The sequence below is a fragment of the Nicotiana tabacum genome, chromosome 3, assembly GCF_000715075.1.
Source record: "Nicotiana tabacum cultivar K326 chromosome 3, ASM71507v2, whole genome shotgun sequence".
Classification (NCBI taxonomy): Eukaryota; Viridiplantae; Streptophyta; class Magnoliopsida; order Solanales; family Solanaceae; genus Nicotiana; species Nicotiana tabacum.
Window position 1 is genome coordinate 152387561 of NC_134082.1, and position 24746 is coordinate 152412306.

The 24746-nt window shown below is 34.1% G+C and overlaps 2 protein-coding genes across 2 annotated transcripts; both read left to right on the forward strand.

The window, feature by feature from the left end:
• The first annotated feature begins 14966 nt into the window (after positions 1-14966).
• On the forward strand, positions 14967-19008 carry LOC107821149 (uncharacterized). Its single transcript, XM_075250091.1, has 5 exons — positions 14967-14995; positions 15223-15311; positions 15522-15823; positions 15942-16058; positions 16150-19008. The coding sequence occupies exons 3-5, from the start codon at positions 15536-15538 to the stop codon at positions 18658-18660; spliced, it is 2916 nt and encodes a 971-aa protein (XP_075106192.1). The 5' UTR covers positions 14967-14995; positions 15223-15311; positions 15522-15535; the 3' UTR covers positions 18661-19008.
• Positions 19009-21103: 2095 nt separating this feature from the next.
• LOC107821144 (uncharacterized) lies at positions 21104-24582 on the forward strand. The gene is made up of 5 exons (XM_075246664.1): positions 21104-21132; positions 23478-23574; positions 23920-24190; positions 24267-24363; positions 24447-24582. Exons 1-5 carry the CDS (start codon positions 21104-21106, stop codon positions 24580-24582), a joined length of 630 nt encoding a protein of 209 aa, XP_075102765.1.
• The last annotated feature ends 164 nt before the right edge of the window (positions 24583-24746 follow it).

A 24746-nucleotide genomic window follows, 5' to 3' on the forward strand; every position in this document is an offset into this window, starting at 1 on the left:
AAGTTAAGGACACTTGTTCCTTTACTTACAGTTCCAAGTTAATAAGTTAAGGACACCTAGTCCTGAACTTTAAGTTCCAAGTTCAAAAGTTAAAGACACTTGGTCTTGAACTTTGAGTTCTAAGTTAAAAAGTTAAGGACACTTGGTCCTGAAGTTTGAATTCCAAGTTCAAAAGTTAAGGACACTTGGTCCTTAACTTGGTCTTGAACTTACAGTACTTGTTCTTAATTATACAAGGATTGATCTATAAAATATGTCCTGAGTTTCTGTCATGACCCTAAACCCGAACCCGGTCGTGATGGCGCCTCTCGTGAAGACAAGGCCAGCCAATTAAACCCAATTCACTTTTTAAACAGTTAAATATCATAAAAGCAGTCTAAAACATGACATAGCAACACTAAGTAGCGGATAATGTTAATAAATTGCGGAAGTACAACCCAACACAGCCCTAACCGGGGTGTCACTAGTCATGAGCATCTATAATTCATAATACAAGTCTGTTAAGCTATTACAGATGTCTGAAAAGAGATAGAGATGATAAGGGAGTATAGACACGGGGCTGCGGACGTCAACAACTACCTCGTAATCTCTGAAAGCCCGCCTGAAGCTGGAGGTATCAGCACTCGGGAGCAGTACCAACAATGCCTGAATCTGCACACAGGGGTGCAGGGAGTAAAGTAAGTACTCCAACTCAGTGAGTAACTAATGTAAATAATGACTGAAGGTAAGAAATCACATAAGGCATAAAGCATTCTATAATGAAGCAGTAAAACCATTTAAAATCAATAAATCAGTGAAGGATAGATAGAATCCTTTAACTCAAATGTAATTTTCATGAAAAGCCTTTTTAAATGTTTAAGCAGGAAACTGACAGTCAATTATGAAAAGTAAACACATAAAGGCTCGCCCCTTGGGCATAGTATCAACAATCCGCCCATCGGGCAACATCTCGGAACAGTACCAGCCCCTCGGGCTATCACATAGAACAATACCAGCCCCTCGGGCTCAATCACATAGAACAGTACCAGCCCCTCGGGCTCAATCACATAGAACAATACCAGCCCCTCGGGCTCAATCTCACATCACAATGGGTACTCGCCCTTCGGGCTCAATCATAGAGAACAATACCAGCCCCTCGGGCTCAATCTCACATCACAATGGGTACCCGCGCTCACTGGGGGTGTACAGACTCCGGGAGGATCCCCTTACGGCCCAAGTGCAATATCAAGCCATCTTATGGCATCAAATCTAGGCCCTCGACCTCATATCAATCAAGCCACCTCGTGGCATATTTATGTATCTCAGGCCCTTGGCCTCATATCAGTATTAATGTATCCTCACAACTAGGCCCTCGGACTTACTTAGTCCAAAAATCATCACAAGCCCCTTGGGCAATAGTAAAACAGTATTTCTCAGCCCAAAACATCATTTAAAAATATCATTTAAGTCTCAAAACTGAGTAAAATGGCTGAGTAGTAAAATAGTGAAAAATAACATGACTGAGTTCAAGTAGTAAGTCAAAACAGTGAGGAAATAGTAATAAAAATCCTCGAAGGATTCAAATAGTTGGCACAAAGCCCAAATATGGTAATCAGCCCAAATCATGATGATAGCAAATAAGTTTCAATCAAATACGCGGTAAAATCATCAATCGGGATGGACCAAGTCACAATCCCCAATAGTGCACGACCCTACGCTCATCATCAAGCGTGTGTCTCACCTCAATATAACACTACAATGTGCAAATTCGGGGTTTCAAACCCTCAGAGCATCATTTACAATCATTACTCATCTCGAACCGGCTAAATCTCTAGCTCACGACGCCTTTGCCCCTCAAAGTGGCCTCCACGCGCGTCAAATCTATCCAAAATCAGAATGAATATGTCACAATATGCTAAGGGAACAAAGCCCAAGCGAAAACAATCAACAAAGGGCACGATTCCCGAAATTACCAAAACCCGAGCCTTGGGCCCACGTCTCGAAATCGGGTAAAATTTACATTTTTAGAATTCTCATACCCTCACGAGTCTAAACATACCAAAATTATCCAATTCTGGTACCATTTGGTCCTTCAAATCATCATTTTATATTTTTGGAAGATTCCACAACTTTTCTTCCCAAATTCCATCCCAAATCACGAATTAAATGATGAATTCAATGATAGATTCATGTATTCTAGCCAAATCTGAGTTAGAATTACTTACCCTGATGAATTTCTTGAAAAACCTTCGAAAAATCGCCAAAATCCGAACTCTCTAGGTCAAAATATTAAATAAAACCCAAAATCTCGTATTTATAGGGTACCCCACAGATTTCCACCTCTACGGACCACACAAAAAATGACCGTGGTCCGCACAAAAATGACTGCGGCCGCATAGGTTTTAATCTGTAGTGATAGGATTTAGTATTTTGGCCATACCTTTTTCTACAGATGTCCAAATTGCGATATCTTTATGTTTCTGAAAACTAGACACGAAGCGCTACATTTTTCGCTTTTGAATCATCTCAAAATTCCTTGTAGATCAAAAGACATGAGCTTCCGAAGTAGGACCAGTGAAACGTTCCCCACCGCGGCCGCACAGCATTTTGTGCGGTCCGCACAGCACCTACCGCGGCCGCACTTCTTTTTTTGCGGACCGCGCTGGTGGGTTCCGAGGCCTACAACCCTTCTGGACCGGCTACAGCTATGATTTTCGGCCTAAAACATCCCGGAACCCCCCGGAACTTCAAACCAATTGTACCAACACATTCCATGACATCGTTCAAACTTGTTCAAAACTTCGGAATGCTCACAACAACATCAAATTACCAATTTAATATAGGATTCAAGCCTAAGAACTCCAAGAATTCTTAAATTATGCTTTCGATCAAAAAGTCTATCAAATCTCGTCCGAATGACCTAAAATTTTGCACACACATCCCAAATGACACAACAAAACTACTGCAACTCTCGAAATTCCATTCTGACCCTTATATCAAAATCTCACCTATCAACCGGAAAGCGCCGAAATCTCAATATCGCCAATCCAAGCCTAAACCTTCCACGGACTTCCAAAACGCATTTCGATCACGCTCCTAAGTCCCAAATCACCTAACGTAGCTAACCAAATCATAAAAATTCCAATCCGAGATCATATACAAATAAGTCAAATATTGGTCAAACCTTTCAAGTTTCAAGCTTTAAACTGGGAATTGTTCTTCCAAGTTTATTCCGATTATCCTGAAAACTAAAACCAATGATTTACATAAGTCATATTACATTACACGGGGCAAGTCATGCCCGAGAACTAGCGAGCGAACTACAAAAGCTCAAAACGACCGGTCGGATTGTTACAGTTTCCCATTCTCTTGACTTGTAGGATGGAAATAATATGCATTATAGTTGCTTTTAATGGTAGATGAACTGAAGACTATAAGTATCTTTATCATCAAACAAAGCTCTTTCTAGTACCCGAGGCAATTCGGATTGAAGATTTCATTAAACAGATCTTTGAAGTTATTGAATTGGATAGAGACAAGTTTGAAGCAGTGATATGGTTTGATATCAACATTGGAACAAGCAAGGGAATGCTTGTATCCAAAGATTTAGATCTTCACACATGTATAGAGTTACTAAAAACTCATTCACTCTTCAAGGGCTGTCGTTTCATTGTTGATATTTCGGAAAGAGTTTTTAGATCAACAAGCACCTTTGAACATGTCAATAGAGAAACTCAACATGACAATCAAAACAAATGGCAACAGATAATGGAAATAGATATGGTTGAAGCTCAACCAATAACTGAAGAGGTGCTTCAAACATTTGATTCTATTTCAAGTAGAAGGACAAAGCATTATAGAGATTGACAAGGAACAAGCTTTGGGTATTCAAGTCTTAGAGAGTGCACCGGTAATCAAAGAAGTTGCTGAAAAAACCTCTACTCAACTAACTAGATGAAAGTCAAATTTGAAACAAAAAAAAATCCACAACTACGATATTTAAAGAAAATGCTTCGTTGGATGAAATAAAAGTGGGATCAATATTTGACAAAAAAGAAGAGTATAATTAACTGTTTTTCGAATTAGCAATTAAAGGACATTTTGAATTCAAGGTTGTTAGATCAATCTCAGCAAGATATTCGTTGAAATGCAATGATGATAGGTGTGGGTGGTGTGTGCGTGCTTTTAGAATTAAAGATTCAATATTGTTCAAGATAGTAAAGATTGAGAAAAATCATGGCTGCTTTGTTAACACAATGAAAGCTGATCAAAGGCATGCAACTTCAAAGTTGATTAGTGGTTACATTATCGACAATCTTCGAGACCCAAGGTTTGAAGTTACACCAGCTTTTGTCATGGAAGAAATGCAAAAATTGCATGGACTAGACATTGGGTATCACAAGGCGTGGCGTGCTATTCAACTTGCTTCCGTTTTAATAAGAGGAACTCCTGAAGAGAATTATAAATTATTGTCTTCATACTTGTATATGACGAGAAGTAAAAACCCGGGAACATATACTAACATAAAGATAGACAACAACAACAGGTAAATAATCAAAAAAAAAGTTCATTAGTCCGTTTTATAAAATTTAGGACATGCTGTCTTTAACCAGTTAACTTTTGAGCTTGTAACCTGAAGTTCAGGACTTGCTGTTCTTAATTTTTGAACTTGAATGTCAAAGTTAAGGACTCCCCATCCTTAACTTTTAAACTTTGAACTCAATGTTAAGGACTACATATCCTTAACTTTATAACTTGTAACTCTAAGTTAAGGACTGCATGTCCTTACCTTTTGACCTTGTTAGTCTAACTTCAGAACTGCTTGTCCTTAACTTTTGGCCTTGTAACCTGAAGTTTAAGACTACCTGTCCTTAACTTCTTTTAACCTTGTTTTATATTGTATTTTCAGGTTTCTTTATATGTTTTTATGTATATGGATCATCAATATCTGGTTGGAACCATTGTAGACCAGTGATTGCTGTTGATGCAACTTTTTTGAAGTCAAAATTTCGTGGTGTTTTAATGATTTCAGTTTCAAAGGATGCAAATAACCAAATTTTCCCACTAGCCTTTGGAATAGCAGAATATGAAAATAATAATTTCCTATGAGTGGTACTTTAGTCAGCTTCGCAATGTAATTGGGAGCCGTGAGAATTTAATTTTTTTATCAGACAGGCATCAAGCTATTGCATATGGCATTGCAAAGGTATATCCTGAAAGCCATCATGGGATTTGTATCTATCATTTGGAGCAAAACCTAAAGCGAAGGAAAGTGAAAATTGAGGTCATAAAACTTTTTCAAAGTGCTGCAAGAGTATACACGCTCAAAGAATTTGATCTATACATGTCATATATAGCAAAAGTAGATAAGAAAACTTATGACTACTTGATAGAAGAACCACTGGAAAGGTGTGTACGTTCTTGTAGTCCACGACGAAGATATGACATGCTCACAACAAACATAGTTGAGTCAATGAATTCTGTCCTATTAGAAGCAAGGGAGCTGCCTATATTAAGAATGATGGATTTTATTCAAGTGAAGCTACAACATTGGTTTTATGAAAGAAGAAATGAAGCAGTAGGAACTTTTTATGATGTTTCTTGTTGGGTAGAGGAGGAATTGAAGAAAAAGATAGATTTAGCATTTACTTTGAATGTAAGTATTATGTTCTATGTTTAGTTTATGATTTTAATATAATTTAACATAATGTACTAACTTATAATTTTTCAACATTGAAGGTCTTCCCTGTTGATTCATGGTGTTCTAGAGTTGAAGAAGAAGGAATAACTTTCTTGGTGGACTTAAACAAAAGAACATGTGATTGTTTTCAGTAAGTTTCAATTTGATGAATTACCATGCATATATGCTATTGCAACTATCAAGAAGAGAAACATCAAGAAGTCTAACTTTTGCTCGCACTGGTATTTAAAGGAATCTTGGCTGAAAACATATGAAAGACAAATACATCCTGTAGAACATACTGATTCTTAGATTATACCAGAGAGTGTTAAGTCACAAATTGTTAACCTCCAGATTTCAAAGTGCCACCAGGTAGAAGGCTAAAGAAAATGCATATTCCAGCTACCGAGTCATCAAAAATAATATTCAAATGTGGTCGTTGCAGAAGAATTGGTCATAATAGAATAACTTGTATATATTCTCCAGCAGTCCATCCATTTTCAAGAAAACATAGAAAATAGTAGATATATCCACTTATGTTTATCGACTCTTTTAAGTTTTTGCTATAAATTGGATTCATTTAGATTATTCTTATTTGAGCAGATGTCTGAATTTTCAAAATTTCTTTCTGCTTACGTTCTTTTTGTTTCTTTTGAGTTCAAAGTTCAAAAGTTAAGGACAGACAGTCCTTAAGTTTGACTTACATGATCAAAAGTTAAGGACAGACAGTCCTTAAGTTTGACTTACAGGTTCAAAAGTTAAGGACAGACAGTCCTTAACTTTGAGTTCAAAGTTCAAAAGTTAAGGACTGTCTGTCCTTAACTTTGACTTACAATTTCAAAACTTAAAGATAGACAGTCCTTAACTTTGAGTTTCAAGTTCAAAAGTTAAGGACAGACAACCCTTAACTTTGACGTACAAGTTGAAAAGTTAAGGACACTTGGTCCTTAACTTACAGTTCCAAGTACAAAAAATAAGGACACTTAGTCCTGAAGTTTGAGTTCCAAGTTCAAAAGATAAGGATTCAATTTCAAAAGTTGAGGACACATGGTCTTGAACTTAGACTTTCAAGTTCAAAAGTTAATGACACTTGGTCCTGAAGTTTGAGTTTCAAGTTCAAAAGTTAAGGACACTTGGTCCTAAACTTTGACTTACAAGTTCAAAAGTTAAGGACACTTGATCCTTAACTTTGAATTTGAAGTTCAATTACACTTGTTCTTGAACTAATACTAACAAGTTCAATGGACAAATCAATACTTGACAGAAATAAAGAAATTAATAACATGATGCCTTCATATTACTTCTGAAATTGTAATTTTGCATAGCTATGACAAAAAGTTATGCTATGCAAACAAAATAAAAGTGCATTTTGAGGAATTTACAGGATATTTCAGAATTCATATGGATTCTTTACATCAATTTTATACAAAAAATCAACCACAACTAACTTTCTTTACAACTAAACTATAGCTCTTTCGGACAGCAAGTTTCATTTTCACTATCATAATCATCGCCAACATTTTCTGGTGGTGTATCATAACCAGAATTTCTTTTCCACTCTCAAAGTGCCCAAAGTTCTTTTCTAAAGTCTTTTATGTTTTCAGGTTGGAATTTCTCCACATCCTTTCCCATCATCAACAACTCCACATACTTGATTAGGAATGCACCACAATCAGTCCTAAGAAAAATGTAAGATATGGAGTCAATTAAACAATAAATCTAAAGTATATATAAATTATATAACAAATAACAACACGTACGATCCAGTTTGGTGTGGTGATCTTTGCCACTGAATATCAAATTTGTTGAATGCATTTCCAAAAGACTTGTGATGTTTGTCAAACTGTGAGAACTTTAGCAAGTGGGGGATCATGCGTGCATACATTTTAATGTCATTCATTCCTGCCTCATATGGCTCACTATATATGGAATCGTACACATCAATCTTTTTCTCATTCAAGTCCAATACCCCCAAAAGAAAATGTATCACAACATTATCATCTTCTAAAGGAAGCCGACATGGAAAAAAGATCTTATCAACCTCTGTCCAAGAAATTCCACATCTACGACTGTTACCCCACACATATGGTGTCAGAAACAATTGATTATCACCACACCAAAACTTATCTGCATCATCTTCATTGAAATCCTTACACACAAGCACCATATAGTTATCAAAAAGTATATCTGTAGTTGTGCAACGAAAAGGATGGTCGCGAGGGTGGTAGCATTTCTTCTTTCTCAGATAATATAGGGCAATGCCAATATGCTTCATAAAAAGGCAAAAAATAAAACAAATCCATCAGTCATAAAATAATTAAAAAATGATAATTAAGAATAAAGAAAATAAACGCCTTGCGAATTATCAAACCTTATCATCAAGTACAAAGCTACTATCTGAAAGCTCAAAGAAGAACATTTTGCTACTGATTTTTTGATGATACAATTTGTATGGATTCTTTCTCACACCATTATCATCAGCATATATATCAGTTTGTCCCCTGAAAATTTTGAAAATATCAAAGTTAGAAGTTAGTCCTGAACTTAGACTTTCAAGTTGAAAAGTTAAGGACACTTGGTCCTGAAGTTTGAGTTTCAAGTTGAAAAGTTAAGGACACTTGGTCCTGAAGTTTGAGTTTCAAGTTTAAAAGTTAAGGACACATGGTCCTGAACTTAGACTTACAAGTTCAAAAGTTTAGGAAACTTTGTCCTTAACTTAGACTAACAAGTATAAAAGTTAAGGACAGGGAGTCCTTAACTTATAGTTCCAACTTCAAAAGTTTAGGACACTTGATCCTGAACTTCAAGTTTCAAGTTCACACATGGTCTTGAACTTAGACTTTCAACTTTAAAAGTTGAGGACACTTGGTCCTGAACTTAGACATACAAGTTCAAAAGTTCAGGACATTTGGTTCTGAACTTTGAATTCCAAGATGAAAAGTTAAGGACACTTGGTCCGTAACTTTGATTTCCAAATCAAATGTTAAGGACACTTAATTTTAGGAATTTAAATATCAATATACTTAGTCCTAAATTTAAAATTACAAGTTAAGAACACAAATTTAAGTAATTAACAAATAATGAAATACATTTAGGGGCTTACGCTTTTTTGCGACCTTTCCTTTTCTCCTTGCCCAACCACACAATGAATTTCTTCAATTACTTTGCATCATCTTTGGCATAATGAAAAATACATGTACGAGTATATTTTGATTTTATCCAGTCCGTTTTCTTGGGAGTATTTTCATTGTGTGCCATTGATGCTCCTGTTTTTCTTTCCTGTTCAAAAGAAGATTTCAACTACCAACTAAGCTTCTTACTTCTTTTACCTCGACCAAGCTCTTCTTCAACATTTCCTTCAACCTCCATAGACAAACCCTCATCAATGCTCATTTGTTTACTTGTAGGAGTAGGAGTAAGAATAGAAAATGATGGACCATCATTAGGAGTAGGAGTAAGAATAGAAAATGATGGACCATCATTAGGAGTAGGAGTAAGAATAGAAAATAATGGACCATCATAACCAATACTATCTCTCTTCCTTTTCCTAGTATATTGGTTAAGATCTTCATCTTTGTTTTGCTCTGCAGACAACACTATATATATATATATATATATATATATATATATATATATATATATATATATATATATATATATATATATAAGTTTGCTGCAAGTCATCAAATGAAGAGACAAAAACTAAGAACATTATTTTTGAAATGTACTAGCATTTTCAATTCTGAATATAATATTTAGGACACAATCAATACCTATCTTGTTCACACTGCCTTCTTGTATTTTTTCAATAGACAATTGAGCTGATATATTGGTTGCATTTTCTTTATCTTCCAACTGCACATTTTCTTTATCTTGCAACTGTTCTCCATGTTCTTCAATTGTAAGTTCACAAGATTCTGCAAAATATTTACAAGAGCTAACACAATTAGTACTTGTTACTAATATTTTATTAAAATAAACATGTATAAAATTAATAAAAATACTGTCTAACCGTTTGCAACTGTCAAGATCATCGCAGTTAAATCATTATCTTTACTAGCATTTTCTTGGCTTCCAATATTGTCGGTAAGAGAGTGAGGTGTAGAGAGATCACATGTTCCATCTATGCATTTGGAAACAATCTCACTTATGCTTGTTCCTTGGGTATTTTCTAAGTCTTGAGATTGTACTCCACTTTTGTCTTGATACTCAACTCCATCTTCTTCCCTTGCAGCTTCAAAAGATTGTGTAACATTTACAATTAATACCCATTCTAATAGTTCACTAAAACTAACATTCAACATATCATGAAAATTTTATCTAACCTCGATTGACATAATTTTGAACTCCAAATTTCTCTTAATATGAGAGAGGTGTAGACATATCATATGTTACTTCTAAACATTTGTATACAATCTCACTGACACTTGTTCCCAATGAGTTTTCTAAATCTTGAGATTGCACTCCACATTTACAAATTTTTTCTGTTACTCCTGTCTCTTTTGGATTTTCCTAGTTTTGATATTCTACTACATCTTGAACTTCCACTCCATCAACAGATTCTACATATATTTGTAATCACAAAAAAGTTTATATGTATTACACTATTGAATATAAATTTCAATGACAAAAAATTCAAAATCTATATCTGACCTTTCCCAATTTCAGTGCCAATATCAGTTTCATCATCTAGATGTGCATCTCTATAATCGCTTTCATACTGAACTTCTGCATGCACATCTGTATCATCACATTCACCACCACCTGCATCTTTGTTAATTGTAACAGTAGGTTCTGTACCATCACAATGATCATCAACTCCATCTTTAGTAATTGGAACACTAGATTCTCTCTCTATGTTCCTTTCATCAGGTTTCACAAAAATCTTCAACAAAGTATCCATCTTTGATCCTAGGCTTTTCTTTAAATCCTGTGAAAGAAACTAAGTTAGAAAGTTAAGGACATGTAGTCCTAAACTTCAAGTTACAAGTAAAAAAGTTAAGGACAGACAGTCCTTAACTTAGAGTAACAAGTTCAAAAGTTAAGGACACTTGGTCCTGAACTTCAAGTTTCAAATTCAAAAGTTAAGGAAATGCAATCCTTAACTTTGACTTACAAGTTAAAAAGTTAAGGACAATAGATCCTAAACTTAAAGTTTCAAATTGAAAAGTTAAGGACACTTGGTCCTGGACTTAAAGTTTCAAGTTCAAAAGTTCAGGACAGATGGTCTTGAACTTAGACTTACAAGTGCAAAAGTTAAGGATAGTTGGTCCAATTATTCAAGTTTCAAGTTTAAAAGTAAAGACATGCAGTCCTTAACTTATAATTACAAGATCAAAAGTTAAGGACAATAGGTCCTTAACTTCAAGTTTCAAGCTCAAAAGTTAATGACAGGCAGTCCTTAACTTTGAATTCCAAGTTCAAAAGTTAAGGACCATAATCCTGAACTTCAAGTTTCAAGTTCAAAAGTTCAGGACATATGGTCCTTAACTTAGACTTAAAAGTAAAAAAGTTTAGGACACAAGGTCCTGAACTTAGACTAACTGAAATTAATGATATTACCTTGATATCATTTTGAATCTTTTTTTCTGATACAACTATTTTCTAATTTATTCTAGTAACTTCAGCATGCATATCCTTTTTAAACTTCTCAGATAATTTTTGAATCAAAAACCATAAAAACAAAAAAGTCTCTTAAGCAAAAAACAATCAAATAAAAAACTAATGCTATTCAAAGACAGAAAACCTACTTTAATAATTTCCTTAAGCATAACTTCATCAAATTGTGTGGAAGAAGGTATTGAGCTTTGATCTTGAGAAATTTGCTCATGCACACTAACATGATCTGTATCTTCTTCAATAGGAATAAATGGTGCCACCTCGATCAACTTATACACTCATTATATAACCAAAAAACATAAGTTTTCAGAACTAAAACAAATAAACAAAAAAAATAGCTAGTAATTAGATTAACTTATATTTTCATTATGGAAGTATTTTTTTACACAGAGAATCATATTGTGGAGACTTCATTTCTGAATAACATAACATCCGAGGAAAACCACATTCTCGGAAGTTCACAAATTATTTTTCCTGAAAAATAGGCAATACTTCCATATTCCAAACACAAAAAGCAAAAGAAAAGTCAAGTATAGTGTAGCTATCCTTGTCTTTATCTTTGTGTTTGCCTTTCTCATTCTCATTTGCATTGGGCTTCAAACAACTCTTCAATGATTTTAATAACGTTTCATAACAAAGAGAGACCTAGTTGAAAGATGAGCAGAGTTCATCATCATCTACAATTTTCATTATCTGCTCGGACACATTACTATTCTTCCGCTTCCCCATCAAAACAGATTCAACAAAATAAATTGTTGCCAACTTCACAACATCATCATCGCTGCCTACAAATGATGTAGCTGTACCATTTGGTGACTAGTAATAAAATTAAATAAATCACCCAACTCAACTCTATCCTTTCCAGAAAATAGGCTTTCGAAAGCCTATTCTCTTTTTCATGCAAACCTTTGATGTCTAGTGAAGAATAACACTTCAAACTAGTAATTATATGAAATGCTTCACGTGTAAACTTAATTTCATGGTCAAAAACCTTGAATGTCATCGAATCAGGGTCATTATCTACAATTTTTGAAAGCAATACACAGTGAATAAGTTTACCACAGAACTTCACACTTTGTAATTGGAAAAAGCTTTCGAAAATGCCATCCCTCAACTTCTTCCACTGCCTGTTCGACAATTTTTTTTGATTGTTTCCTTATACTGTAAATCTCCTTTCCAATAGATCATTAAATTATGCCAAACATCAAAGTCAAACACACGATCTCCTTCTATTAGCACACTACAAAGAAGGAAAAAGATCATAAAAGATTAGGACTAAAAGATTACAAGTTGAAAAGTTCAGGGCACTTGGTCCTGAACTTCAAGTTTCAAGTTAAAAAGTTAAGGACAAGTCCTTAACTTAAAGTTTTAAGTTCAAAAGTTAAGGACAATAGGTCCTGAACTTCAACTTTCAAGTTCAAAAGTTAAGGACACTTGGTCCTTAACTTCAAGTTACAAGTTAAAAAGTTAAGGACATGTAGTCCTTAACTTATAGTTTTAAGTTGAAAAGTTAAGGACACTTGGTCCAGAACTTCAAGTTTCAAATTCAAAAGTAAAGGACACTTGGTCCTGAACTTTGACTTACAAGTTCAAAAGTTAAGAACAGACAGTCCTTAACTTATAGTTTCAAGTTGAAAAGTTAAGGACACTTGGTCCTGAACTTCAAGTTTCAAGTTCCAAAGTTAAGGACACTTGGTCCTGAACTTCAAGTTCAAAAGTTAAGGACACTCAGTCCTTAACTTTGAGTTCCAAGTTCAAAAGTTAATGATACTTGGTCCTTAACTTTTGTGAACACAGTTAACTAAAAATTCATAAATACAGGTAGCTTATGAATTCATACGACTATTTTTATGAAATGTCCTTACATAATCAAATATATTGATTGAACCACAAACACGTTTCAATACCAAAAATTTCTGAATAACTTCCTCACAAAAATCCGCTACTTATTCGACACTGAATCAACTTATAATCATTATTTTTAAAATTTCACACATACTTGACACAACATTGATCGCGATTAAACATATACAAAAACAAAATGCATAAAAGCAAAAAAAAAAAATACCAGTTCGATCGTTCAATGCAGAGAAGATGACAGAGAATATGGCGAAGGAGAAAGATTAAGTGTAGCTGGTTTGCATGTGAGGACGATACAGATACTGAGGAGCACGCGAAGCTTGCCTCTGAAATTTTCGCTCTCAAATTTTCCCTCTGAAGGTCTGAACGAATAAAACAAGGGTTTGAGAATATAAAAATTGAAGAAAGGGTAAAACTATCTTTTCAAAATAATTTTAATGGAGTATTAACTATTTTTGCTCAGCATTAAAATTAGTGGATAAAAAATAAGACCACCTTACTTAATGGCTACCACACGCTATTTTTACTAAAAAAAATATCTAAGTAGTATTCCAACTTGAGAAGGCAAAAGTAAATAGTACTTGCATGTTTCCTCAATTAACACATAGTAATAAAATAAATCAATATTTTAAAATTTAGGAGAATATTTTGTTGTTTTGCGAGTCACAACTAAACTATTTTGAACTTTATCGTATCGTTTGTTTCATCTCCAACTTAATTTTTCTTTAAAACGGTGCTATCTTTTTCCTATCAAATATCATTAGAGAAAAACTTTAAGTTTTTACAAAAATTGAAAAAGTACTCTATTAGCTGATTTTTTCCCCGAAAATTTTGAAGTAGTTTTCAAGTAATATTTCAACACTTTTTCGGAAACTAATTCCACCTAAAAGATCAATCAAATTGGTTATGTACGACTCTTGAATTAATCAAATCTGAAAAAGAGTATATGTTTGCAAAATAAATTTGTGCAGAAAAATAAAATTGCAATTACAAACAACTATAAATAATTTTTTTTATTGATAAATATTGCGGATTACAACTTTGTTTATACCTTAATTGTCCCCTCTGAATTTTTATCCGTAATTCGAGGGTCATAGCGGCATGTTTATCCCTTATGATCACTAAGTGTTTTTCCCACATATTTATGTATTTTGAGTCCAAAAAGGCAATATTTTAGTTCCGGACTCTGTAGCAGCACTCCATTTGGATCTTAAATGTTGCTAGAAGTTTGAGCTAGATATATTTGATATGACTTTGATGTCTTAATGAATATTCCAAGAGTTTTATGGAATTTCGGAGATCGTATATTTGATCTCTTTCTGCATATTCCGGGAGTTTATGGAATTATTGAAACCGTCTTTGAAGAACATATGTATAGGAATGAATTAGGGTTTGGGTAGAGTAACCACCAAGTAACCCTAATAGAGTCCTAATATTTCAAGAATCGTCTTGAATTTAGGATTTATTAAAATTTCAGTGATTAAAGTTATAATTAATATAAAATGAAATTATTTGAAAGAGTATTAGAAATTTTGAATCCTATTTTGGTAATTTTTTTTTAACTAGAAATATTTTAGCTAAGCTTTCCCACAAGGCAATAATCAATTGAGATAAATTTTACACCATCAAATTACTTAAGTAATTGTAAATAATTTTCTGTTACACATATGAATTAATAATCTTTAAAAAATAAGAACCAATCCGATCAAACTTCATTAATTTCATTAATGCATATACTTTTAAATCCTAATTTTCTAGTCCATATTCTATTCTATTCAAAGAGTCGCAGCTCCCTATATATTTTCTTGTTCCACTCCAACTCAGAAACCCCAAATTACCGGTTTCTCTTCTTCATTGGTAAATTCTCTTTCTCTCTCTAGAACTAGAATTTTCTGTTCTCTTATACTTAAATAGTTAAATATTTGTCTATTGCTGATTAATCGATTTCCTATAAGTAAAAAGTGTTAATCGGTTTCCGATTGCTGATTTGGGTTTTACGGTAAGGGGTTTGGAAAATCTTAGTAGTAGTTTTTTAATGGGTATTTTTCGATTTTTGATATCTGTTGATTTTGTTGAGTTTTTAGTGATAATAGTACTGTGTTAGAATCGACGAAATCTGTTGCAGTCATCAATTTGGCGGCAAAACAGTTGGATAAAGACGAGCAATTTACAGGTTGAGATTTTAAGTTTTTTATTTTCTTTTTTAGTTTTATTCTGTCATGTATTTTAGGTTTGTGAGTATCTGATTGCGAATTTCAGTAGCTTCTTTTCCCTCTGCCCCTTAAAGAAGATACCTTTTCTTTATCTTCCGTCAAACTCCATACTGGTTTGACATATCACAGTTTGTTGTTTTACTATTATGTTCCTTTAATTGAAGTGACAGGATATAGTTTGCCAATGGAGTTTGACAAAGAAGATAATGGTTTTATTAGTGTTCCTGCTCCTGAGTTTGGTGCAATTTTCATGTCAAACATTGCAACAAAGAGAGACTGCTTTAAACATAAGGTCTTTGGCCTTCCATCGTCCATGGCTAATTTTGTAAAGGAGGTCAAAAAAGGAATGATCCTGTTCCTATTTGAATATGAAAGGAGACAACTTTTTGGAGTGTATCGGGCTATCTCAGATGGGGAAATGAACATTGCACCCAATGCATTTATTTCTTCAGGGAAGCAGTTTTCCGCACAGGTATCATATGTCAAATGACGGTTCTTAACATTCAACAAGAACTATTGTTAGGTTGAATAATACAAGGATAATTTCGGTCTCCTTTTCTTTATTTTTGCTTTCATGTTCTCTTCCCTAGGTCCGATTTGTGCCGATTTGGTACTGTAGTCCACTATCTGAAAATGAGTTCCGCGATGCCATTAGGGAGAACTACTTTTCGGCAAGGAAGTTCCACTTTGGTCTGTCTGATGAGCAGGTCTGATGATTATTCTCTGTATTTGGGCTTTCAATCATCATATATTTTAGCTGAATATTTCTGTTACTAACTGTTCCTTCTCAACAAGCAGGTTCATAGGCTTCTTAGGTTGTTTAGTTCAAGAAAGTTAAAGAATAAGTTACCCCCAAGAAAGCTCACAACTGGAGCGAGCAATGGAGTTGACGAAGACCATATAGTGGTCAATAACAATTCATATGCAACAAGTGGTGCTTTTGATATCAAACGTTCTGATGTTGATTTAGAGCCTTCCCTTTCAAGAGGATATCCAAGGTCATTCCGTGGAGTAAAGAGAGGCAACGATGACATGTTTCTAATTGAGCATAGAGTGAAGGACGGAGATAAAATTGATTCTGCTGAACATCTCTACTATAATGATAAGAGGAGAAGATTAGGTAATGATGGAAGGTTATTGAGGGATAATGCTGCTGAAGATAAGCTTCATATTCTCTCCCTCACTGAACATGAAGCAAATTTAGTGGTAAGAGATCAGATAGTAAATGAAAATAACATGGACGCTAATTTTGGTCCGGGCAGATCAAATCAGCAAAGAAAGCCTTCAGATGGTGATAGAACTAGAATTGGTACTCATTATGCAGGTTTTCTAAGGAACAATAGTGTGGATAAAGCACATAGCATGGATGACTCTCATGAGCCTGCCCTTTCTAGAAGGAATAAAAGTGACCCCTTTTGCAATATTGGAACAGTAAGTGATGACTGGCAGAGTTCCTTGGATAGAGTAGGACAAAAGAGCCAGTTGGACTCTGATATTTATTCTACAATTGTGTCTGAACGCTTTGTGAACTCACCATACAATCAGAAAGGAAAAGATGGTAGATTATTCACGAGAGAAATAAGCAGAAATGAATCTAAGTTTCATACAGGTCTCGGAAGAGGATTTGATCATCAAGCGGCCACTGATGATGATGAATGCTTCCTTTCTAGGCGTAATGGAGCAAATAAAAAATGTGTTGATAGCTTTCTTATCCCGGCTGCTTCAGATGGGAACTCCGCTTATGCTGGAGATGTAGGTAGACAAGTGGCTGAAGTTCGTAGTTATCCAATGAATGATTTTGATAGGCTGGTCCCTGGTACAGAAGACTTTCAGAGGCCTCTCACCGTAGCTGGTCGCACTGGTTACTCTCCAATGAACAAAAGAACCTCAGGGTACTCTACCATGTTTCTTGCTGAAACAGAATTTCCTCAGTCAACAGAAGCACAAAATCTTGGTCCCTCTTGCTCTAAATTCCATGATGCAACAATACCGAGAGTCATGCCACGTAAGCATGAACTCCCCAGTTCTTGCTATGAACTTACCGAGACTTATGAAGTTGAACAAGGCTCAAACTTTGTGCAAAAACGACCTTCTTCCGATGTTTATAGAAAGAATAACTACGCATCGTTTAAAGGAATATCTTCTCCATATTCCTATCCAGAATTTACAAAGAGGGGCCTGGAATCAGCTTCTGAAGATGGACACACGGTTCTGCTTCAGTCACACGATGGGTTCAACACTCCACCCATAAATGTTGGAATTTCTGAGGCAATGGAACCAAATAGGTCTTGTTCTTTTAGTTATAGAACTGCTTTCCTTCCAAGGGAATCTATTGGTCAACAATTTAGGGATGATATTAACGAGGGCGAGAATTGGAGATTTTCATCTCAAGCTGTCCTCAGTTCAACTGCTCATTTGTATTCTGGTAACTATCAGTGTGCTGATGAGGAACTAGGTGATGGGCATGTTATATGGCAAGGGAGTGATATAATTCATGTTGGAAGAAGATCCCGCTCTCCTAATTCAAGTTGGTTGCTCCGTCAAGGAAATGTTTTGACAAATCTTGACCACGCCAACAGTCCAGGAGCAGATATCATTAATAATGAATACGAGGATAACATATTAACTGATGTTGTACATTCTGATTCCAGAAATTCCAGAAGAAGTGTTTTTAATCGCTTATCTTTGGCTCCTAAAGTATGCAAGTTGAGAGAACAAGTAGCTGATCACAGTATGAGCTATGATGAATATTACATGGATACGTCAGTTGATGAAATTATGGACTTGTTATACGAGGATCAGAATATTGTACCAAAAAAGCCATTGAATCGGAAACCATATATTCGAAAAGTTGGATATGGTGAAACTAATAGGTCGGGAAAACATGCTGCAGTTGTCAAGAATGACACAGAGCAACCTGGTGATTCAATGATGAGAGTTCTCAGAGAAAGTGCAAATGAAGTTCTTGAAGAAACTCTGAACCATGTCCTAGCAGAGACCAGAGTGGTGGACTTCAAGCGCAGGAGAGAGACGAATCGAGCTTCAGAACAGACTAACGCGGAATTCAACGAAGAAGTAAAGACAAATGCTAGTGAACACACAGTCCTTCAGAATGCACAAGAAAACAGTTGTAAAACTGCTGTGGCTAAGGATTCAGCTGATAAGCCATCAAAGCGTAGAAAACTTGTGCGACCAGTATTTGATGAAAACAACTCCAGGAGTGATTTGAATCACCAACTTCCTTGTCATACAGGTGACAAGGTTAACACAGGGAATTCAGATTCGAGCGAATTTCAATCCGCTCTCTAATAATTAACAATCTTGGTGAACAAAAAGATTACTCCATTGGTCATCAAGTTCTCCAACATGCTAACTCAAGGGGCGGTTTGCATTGTCTGAAGCTTGACATATGATGATGACGAAACTGAAGGAGGTAGTGCCATGATTGTATGCTAAATCATGTAGGTTTTCCCTCCAGCGTATCACTGTTTTGAGATCTTATGTAGATCTGCACATCAAGTTTTGTTTGAAAGGTCGTATTTTGATATGCAAATGAACAAATTTGCCCCTTGTGTAAATTTGCTATTTGCTTCCTTCATTTGTACCGCATAACAATATGTTGTTATTTTAGTTGATCTCGTATTTTATCCTACTAAAGCCATTATTATCATCCAAAACAGTGTACTCACGATTGAAGAAGACTAGCTAATGAAGTATAAGTAAATGTAAAATGAAGGAAGCAAAGTGGTGGAATTTCATGGGTAAATCATCTTTATATTTCTTAAGAATCGGTGAGACTCAAACATTTGCAAATGAAAATGAACAGAGAATAATTCAACGAGAATAGAGGGGTTAAAGTCATAGGGCGGGGTGGGTGTGGGGCGGGTTTTGCAAAACCTACAAAAATTTCAACTCGCCACGTCCCGCCCCGCATAGTTAGTTTTTCAGTTTTCAACCCGCCCTGCTCCGCTTGGACCTGCTCCGTCCCGCATAGTTATTTTTTCATTTTTTTTTATTTTTTTTCTAAGACAAACTAATTTGACATATTATTATCTATATCTATCTGTATTATATCATCATCATCTATACCTATACCATATTAAAAGCACGAAGACCCTTAGCGAAATGTCATTCGTGTTTTCTACCCTTTGAAAATAGAATTCACATTGGATAAAATTGTAATTTAAATTATTTTCCTAATATTTAGGAATTCAAAATCAACTAAAATCTTTATCATTAAATCATTACTTATTTGAATTAAGTAAGAAGTCCTAATATTTAGGACACTAAAATTAATTAAAATTTTACTTTATGTAAATAATCTACTTATATACTATTATAAGAAGTAGAAGGAAAGTTTCTTTTTCAAGGAAACTCTACAATAATATTTGTGGTTCTTGTCATTGAATTTTAATCTACGAGGTTAAATTGGCCTCTATATTTACTTTCACACCAAACTATTTGTTATTCTTAAGTTTTCAATCCATAAATATTTATTTAATAACTTTGGTTATTAAATTATAGGGATAATTTTATAGATACTTTCGTGTTTCGCTCTATCACACTGACCTTTCCCGTGGCATATAATGTTATGCTTATCTTTTTTTTTTTGTAATAATTTTTTTAACCTATTTTTGGTTAAAAGGTAGAGCAGTGGTTAGGCCTGCCATGTTCTATGGGACTGAGTGTTGGCCGGTTAAGAACTCACACATCCAGAAGATGAAAGTAACAGAGATGAAGATGTTGAGGTGGAGGTGCGGGCATACAAGGATGGATAAGATTAGGAATGAAGATATTCGAGAGAAGGTGGGCGTGACCCCCATGGAGGACAAGATGCGAGAAACAAGACTCAGATGGTTCGGGCACATTCAGAGGAGGAGCACTGATGCACCGGTGAGGAGATGTGAGTGACTGGCTGTGGTGGGCACGAGGAGAGATAGAGTGCGACCTAAAAAGTATTGGGGAGAGGTGATCAGACATGACATGACGCGACTTAGGATTACTAAGGACATGACCCTTGACAGGGAATTGTGGAGGTTGAGCATTAAGGTTATAGGTTAGAGGAAAGTTGTGAATATTTCAACAGCACAATAGAGTGAGACTAGCCAGTTAGGAGTTAGTCTGAGGATACTATTGGTCGTCTACTGATGCAGGACTTTATCTGCTGGTTTTTACTATACCATCCATCTATTTCGTATTTCGTATTTCGTATCTCTTATATTGGTGTTATTTTATTATGAGTCTATTGGTGGTACTAATATATCGTCTCTTGTTGCTTTCTTGAGCAGAGGGTCTCGTAGAAACAGCCTCTCTGCCCCTCGGGGTAGGGGTAAGGTCTGCGTACATATTACCCTCCCCAGACCCCACTTGTGGGATTATACTTGACCGTCGTTGTTGTTGTAAATAAAATATAATTTAAAAAATATGCCCTTTCAGTATTAGCTCTTATAATTAATTGATTTTATGAATATTTTCTTTAACAAATAAGCCAATATTTCTACAAATGGTATTTTCCATTAGCGTTAGAAACAATAGCCATTGTTGGAAAAAGATAGTAATCACATATTTGTGATAATACTTTAATAGTCATTTGTTGGAAAGGGAACAGAAAGCTAAAATTATCAATGGAAAAAAAAAAAGATTTCTTTTATTTGAATGGTTTCAGGCGAACTCAAAGCATACATAAAAGAAAAACTAGGAAACTAAAAATAGCTTATGGTATTTCTTTATATTACCAAGCAAAACTGTAAATATGTCGAAGGCTGCAAAAGTTGTAATAAGGTAATTAAACAAGTCACTAACCCTGGTTCTAGAGACAAAGAACTAATATATTAATCATGACCAAGAAGAAGGAAAAAAAATATATATCAAGAATATCTCTATAAAAAAATTGGTGATACAAATATATATATATATATTTGAAGAAAAATCCCATCATATTATTCAAGAAATTTTGAGTTTCATGGAAATTTTTTATGTTTCTTTCTTAATGTATTCAACAAAAGAATTAAAAGTAGAAATATCCAAAGGAAAAACATTAATATGTCAAAACGCCATTTAGAATTGGACAACTTTTTCACCCTTTAGTCATATAATAATAATATGTGTAAAAATATAAATACACATTCCAGCAGATATTATCAGATATAATTTCTCAATTTACCCCCATCATAATTATAGTCTTTAATTCAACATCAAATTATAGAAATACTCGCAACAGAATACTTATCAATAATATATGAAGTTCGAACAATCTAATTTTAGAGCAGATGAAGAAATTATTGTTATAACATTCTATAAATTAATCTCTTTATATTAAATATATTATGTTAACTAGTCCTTATATATCAAATTAAAAAAAAATAACCACATAACTTCGGTAATTGGAGGTAAACTTAGAAATCATAAGGAAGTAAATTCTCTTGCACTCGATTTAATGTTACTTTTCGATACCATGCTTAATTAAAATTATAATGAGAACAATAAATATTTATCAAGCTTTTATCAAACCCTACTTTGTAAAGGACTCTTTCATAATCATCCATCATGAATTGGACAAGCTTAAATTATTTTCAAATTGAAGAATTTCTTTTTGAGGCTTGCAATATTCAAGTTTACCTTTTCAAATTATTTTCTAAAAGAAGCGTAACGATTATAAAGTGACTAAAATATTACTATAAGCAATGTGAATACATATTAATACATCGTACTTCTCTCTATAGGTTTCTACAGCAAATATACAACCACATGACAAAATTAGTAATAATTAAGACATTTGATGACTTCAGTAGGACATAATTTCTTTCTTTATTGAGCTAGATAAAATCGACATACATTATTTTTAAGAACGTACTATCTTTTTGTTTATATTAATACTCAAAAATATTGTTTAGTATATTAGTATAATTTAAAAAATCATACTTAATAACATAGGGTTCACGCGCAACGCGCGTACTCTGAGACTAGTATCATACTAAAAGTGGGAAGCTCCTACCTTCTAAGTTGGATTATGATTTTGCCCCTGTTGTAAATTAATTTTAGGTAAAATAATAAAACATTAAACATTTTATATAATAAATATGAAATAGTAGTATTACATTAATTACATGAAGGTTAATCACATTCAGGAGTATTTAAGTTATTTACTGCATTGTGTAATCCTAATCTATCTATATAGAATAACACAAGCAAAACAATATTAGGCTGCCAAGTGGAACACCCATCATGGTAACACATGTAACAAATTAAGACAACTCTCCAAAAAAGTTTGGAGTTTTTTTCTTTTACCTACAAATCAGCTAAATCAGCAAAAAAATCGAAATAACCAGCCAATACTCACATCTTTGCCAATCCTTCCACGATTTTAGCTTTCCGGTATTTCCTCCCCTTAATTAACGTGGTTGTTATTAAAAACAAAACAACATGCATCTCTACAAATTAGCAAAATCAGAACAGTTAATACTCCCACATTCATCCCACGATTTTTGGTTTCCAGAATTTGTTCCCTTTAATTAAACTTGCTGTTATTAAAATCAAGGAAAAGATTCCACCACTTTGTAAGTTCCCGTGTTTTACTCTGTAACTACCATCCACAATTTGCAATTACTTTTTTTAAATTTTTAATCCCTACGTTTTAAAAAAAAAGGAGGAATAATATCAGTTATTCCAACAAAACAGTCGGCATCTCAAACGCAAAACAATCTCCATTATCCCACGACTGCTCGTGGTCTCAAACGTGCTCTTCCAACTGAAAAATCTCAAATTTATATACACATCTATAACTCCATGATTTATGTGCTTTATATTTTCAAAACCTTTTCAACTTCATATTTCATCTACTACAGTCTGATTGCAATTACTTTGCAAGTATGGCCACACAAATTCATGATATCAAACAAATATCATCCAACTCGATGCAATGGAATCTCAAAGTCAGAGTGGTTCGAATGTGGATAATGCCGGATCGCTTTAACCCGCAGATACCGTTTTCAATTGAATTGGTTTTACAGGATTCTAAGGTAACATATTCAACTTTCTCATAGTTTTAAACTTACTAATGTAGTCGCATTCCATATGAAAATTCTTTCTGATGCATTACTTAAATAATTCGACTTCCATATCAACAGATCTTTAACTGATCTGGAATCCATTGTGTCATTTCGTTTTTCACTTCGAATGTTGAGTATACCTTTACACAGTGATTGTCCTTGTATTAACAATCAGGTAAATTGCATCTTTGTACATAATAATAGATTTATTGTTCAAAATAACACAGGAATTATTCTGCTATTAAAGAAGTATTGTTCAAAATATATAAGTTCGGCAAATATTAGCTACTGCTTACCTTGGTTACACGATCATCGGATGAACATATACAAACTACGTTTATATATGCAATTTTCAGCTTTGTTTCTGCTAATGTTGCCTTCATAATTGATATACAACAACTGTATCATTCTGGTTTTTGACATTACATCTTTTAACAACTTTACACAGTGATGAAAGTATATACGCGCTTACATTTGTTGGCTTCATAATTGTGCACTAATAATGAATATGAATTTGCAGGGTGATCGTATACATGCTACAATCGGAAAGTATGTTCTTAAGTTTTTTAGGAACAAGATACATGAACTTCGCTTATATCGTATGAACTACTTTGTAGTCGGACCAAATAATTTGAAGTTGAGGACTACGACACACAAGCTGAAGCTGACATTTACTCAAAAGACATTTGTCGAGGAAACAAATGATCCTTCATTTCATATGAACATCTTTAACTTGCGCCCTTTTCACCAACTAACAAATGAACATGATGTCGATGAGACAGAATTACTCGGTAATATTATTTAAAATTTTAAATGAAGTTAAAAATGTTATTTCTTAAAGTATGTCACTAACTTTTATATTTATAGATGTTGTTGGTCAGATTGTGACCTATGAAGATGTTAAGACCTACAATCAGGGAGATGATCAAAGTTTCCTTATTAATGTTGTACTCGAAGATGATCAGTAAGTACTTTTAAAATAGAAAAAATACTTTATTGATAGATTACATATATATGTGTCTATTAACCTTACCATGAAACGTATAGGAGGAACATGATTATGGCTATATTATGGAGCGAACTTGTGGATCAAATTCAACATCACTTGAATGAATCTGCCGATGAGCCTTTGATTGTTGTTTTCCAGCATATGAAACCTCAAAAATATCGAGGTTTACCATAAATTACATGTATTTTTTTATTTTATTGTATAAATAATTTTAAATTTCAAATTTTTATTCATATTTCATTTGACACACAGGTAATTACTCAGTGCGTAGCTGCTGGTATCAGACAAAGATATGGATAAATTCTACGTTGCCGCATTCTATTGAATTTAAATCCAGG

What these genes read in the sequence shown, in the direction of transcription:
- LOC107821149 (XM_075250091.1), top strand. Translation starts at nt 15,536, where the DNA reads ATGGAGTTTGACAAAGAAGATAATGGTTTTATTAGTGTTCCTGCTCCT. An exon ending in GGAAGCAGTTTTCCGCACAG is followed by an intron (nt 15,824 to 15,941) that starts GTATCATATGTC and finishes TCTCTTCCCTAG; the next exon opens with GTCCGATTTGTGCCGATTTG. An exon ending in TTGGTCTGTCTGATGAGCAG is followed by an intron (nt 16,059 to 16,149) that starts GTCTGATGATTA and finishes CTCAACAAGCAG; the next exon opens with GTTCATAGGCTTCTTAGGTT.
- LOC107821144 (XM_075246664.1), top strand. Translation starts at nt 21,104, where the DNA reads ATGTCGAAGGCTGCAAAAGTTGTAATAAG. An exon ending in GTCCTTGTATTAACAATCAG is followed by an intron (nt 23,575 to 23,919) that starts GTAAATTGCATC and finishes ATGAATTTGCAG; the next exon opens with GGTGATCGTATACATGCTAC. An exon ending in GTTGTACTCGAAGATGATCA is followed by an intron (nt 24,364 to 24,446) that starts GTAAGTACTTTT and finishes TGAAACGTATAG; the next exon opens with GAGGAACATGATTATGGCTA.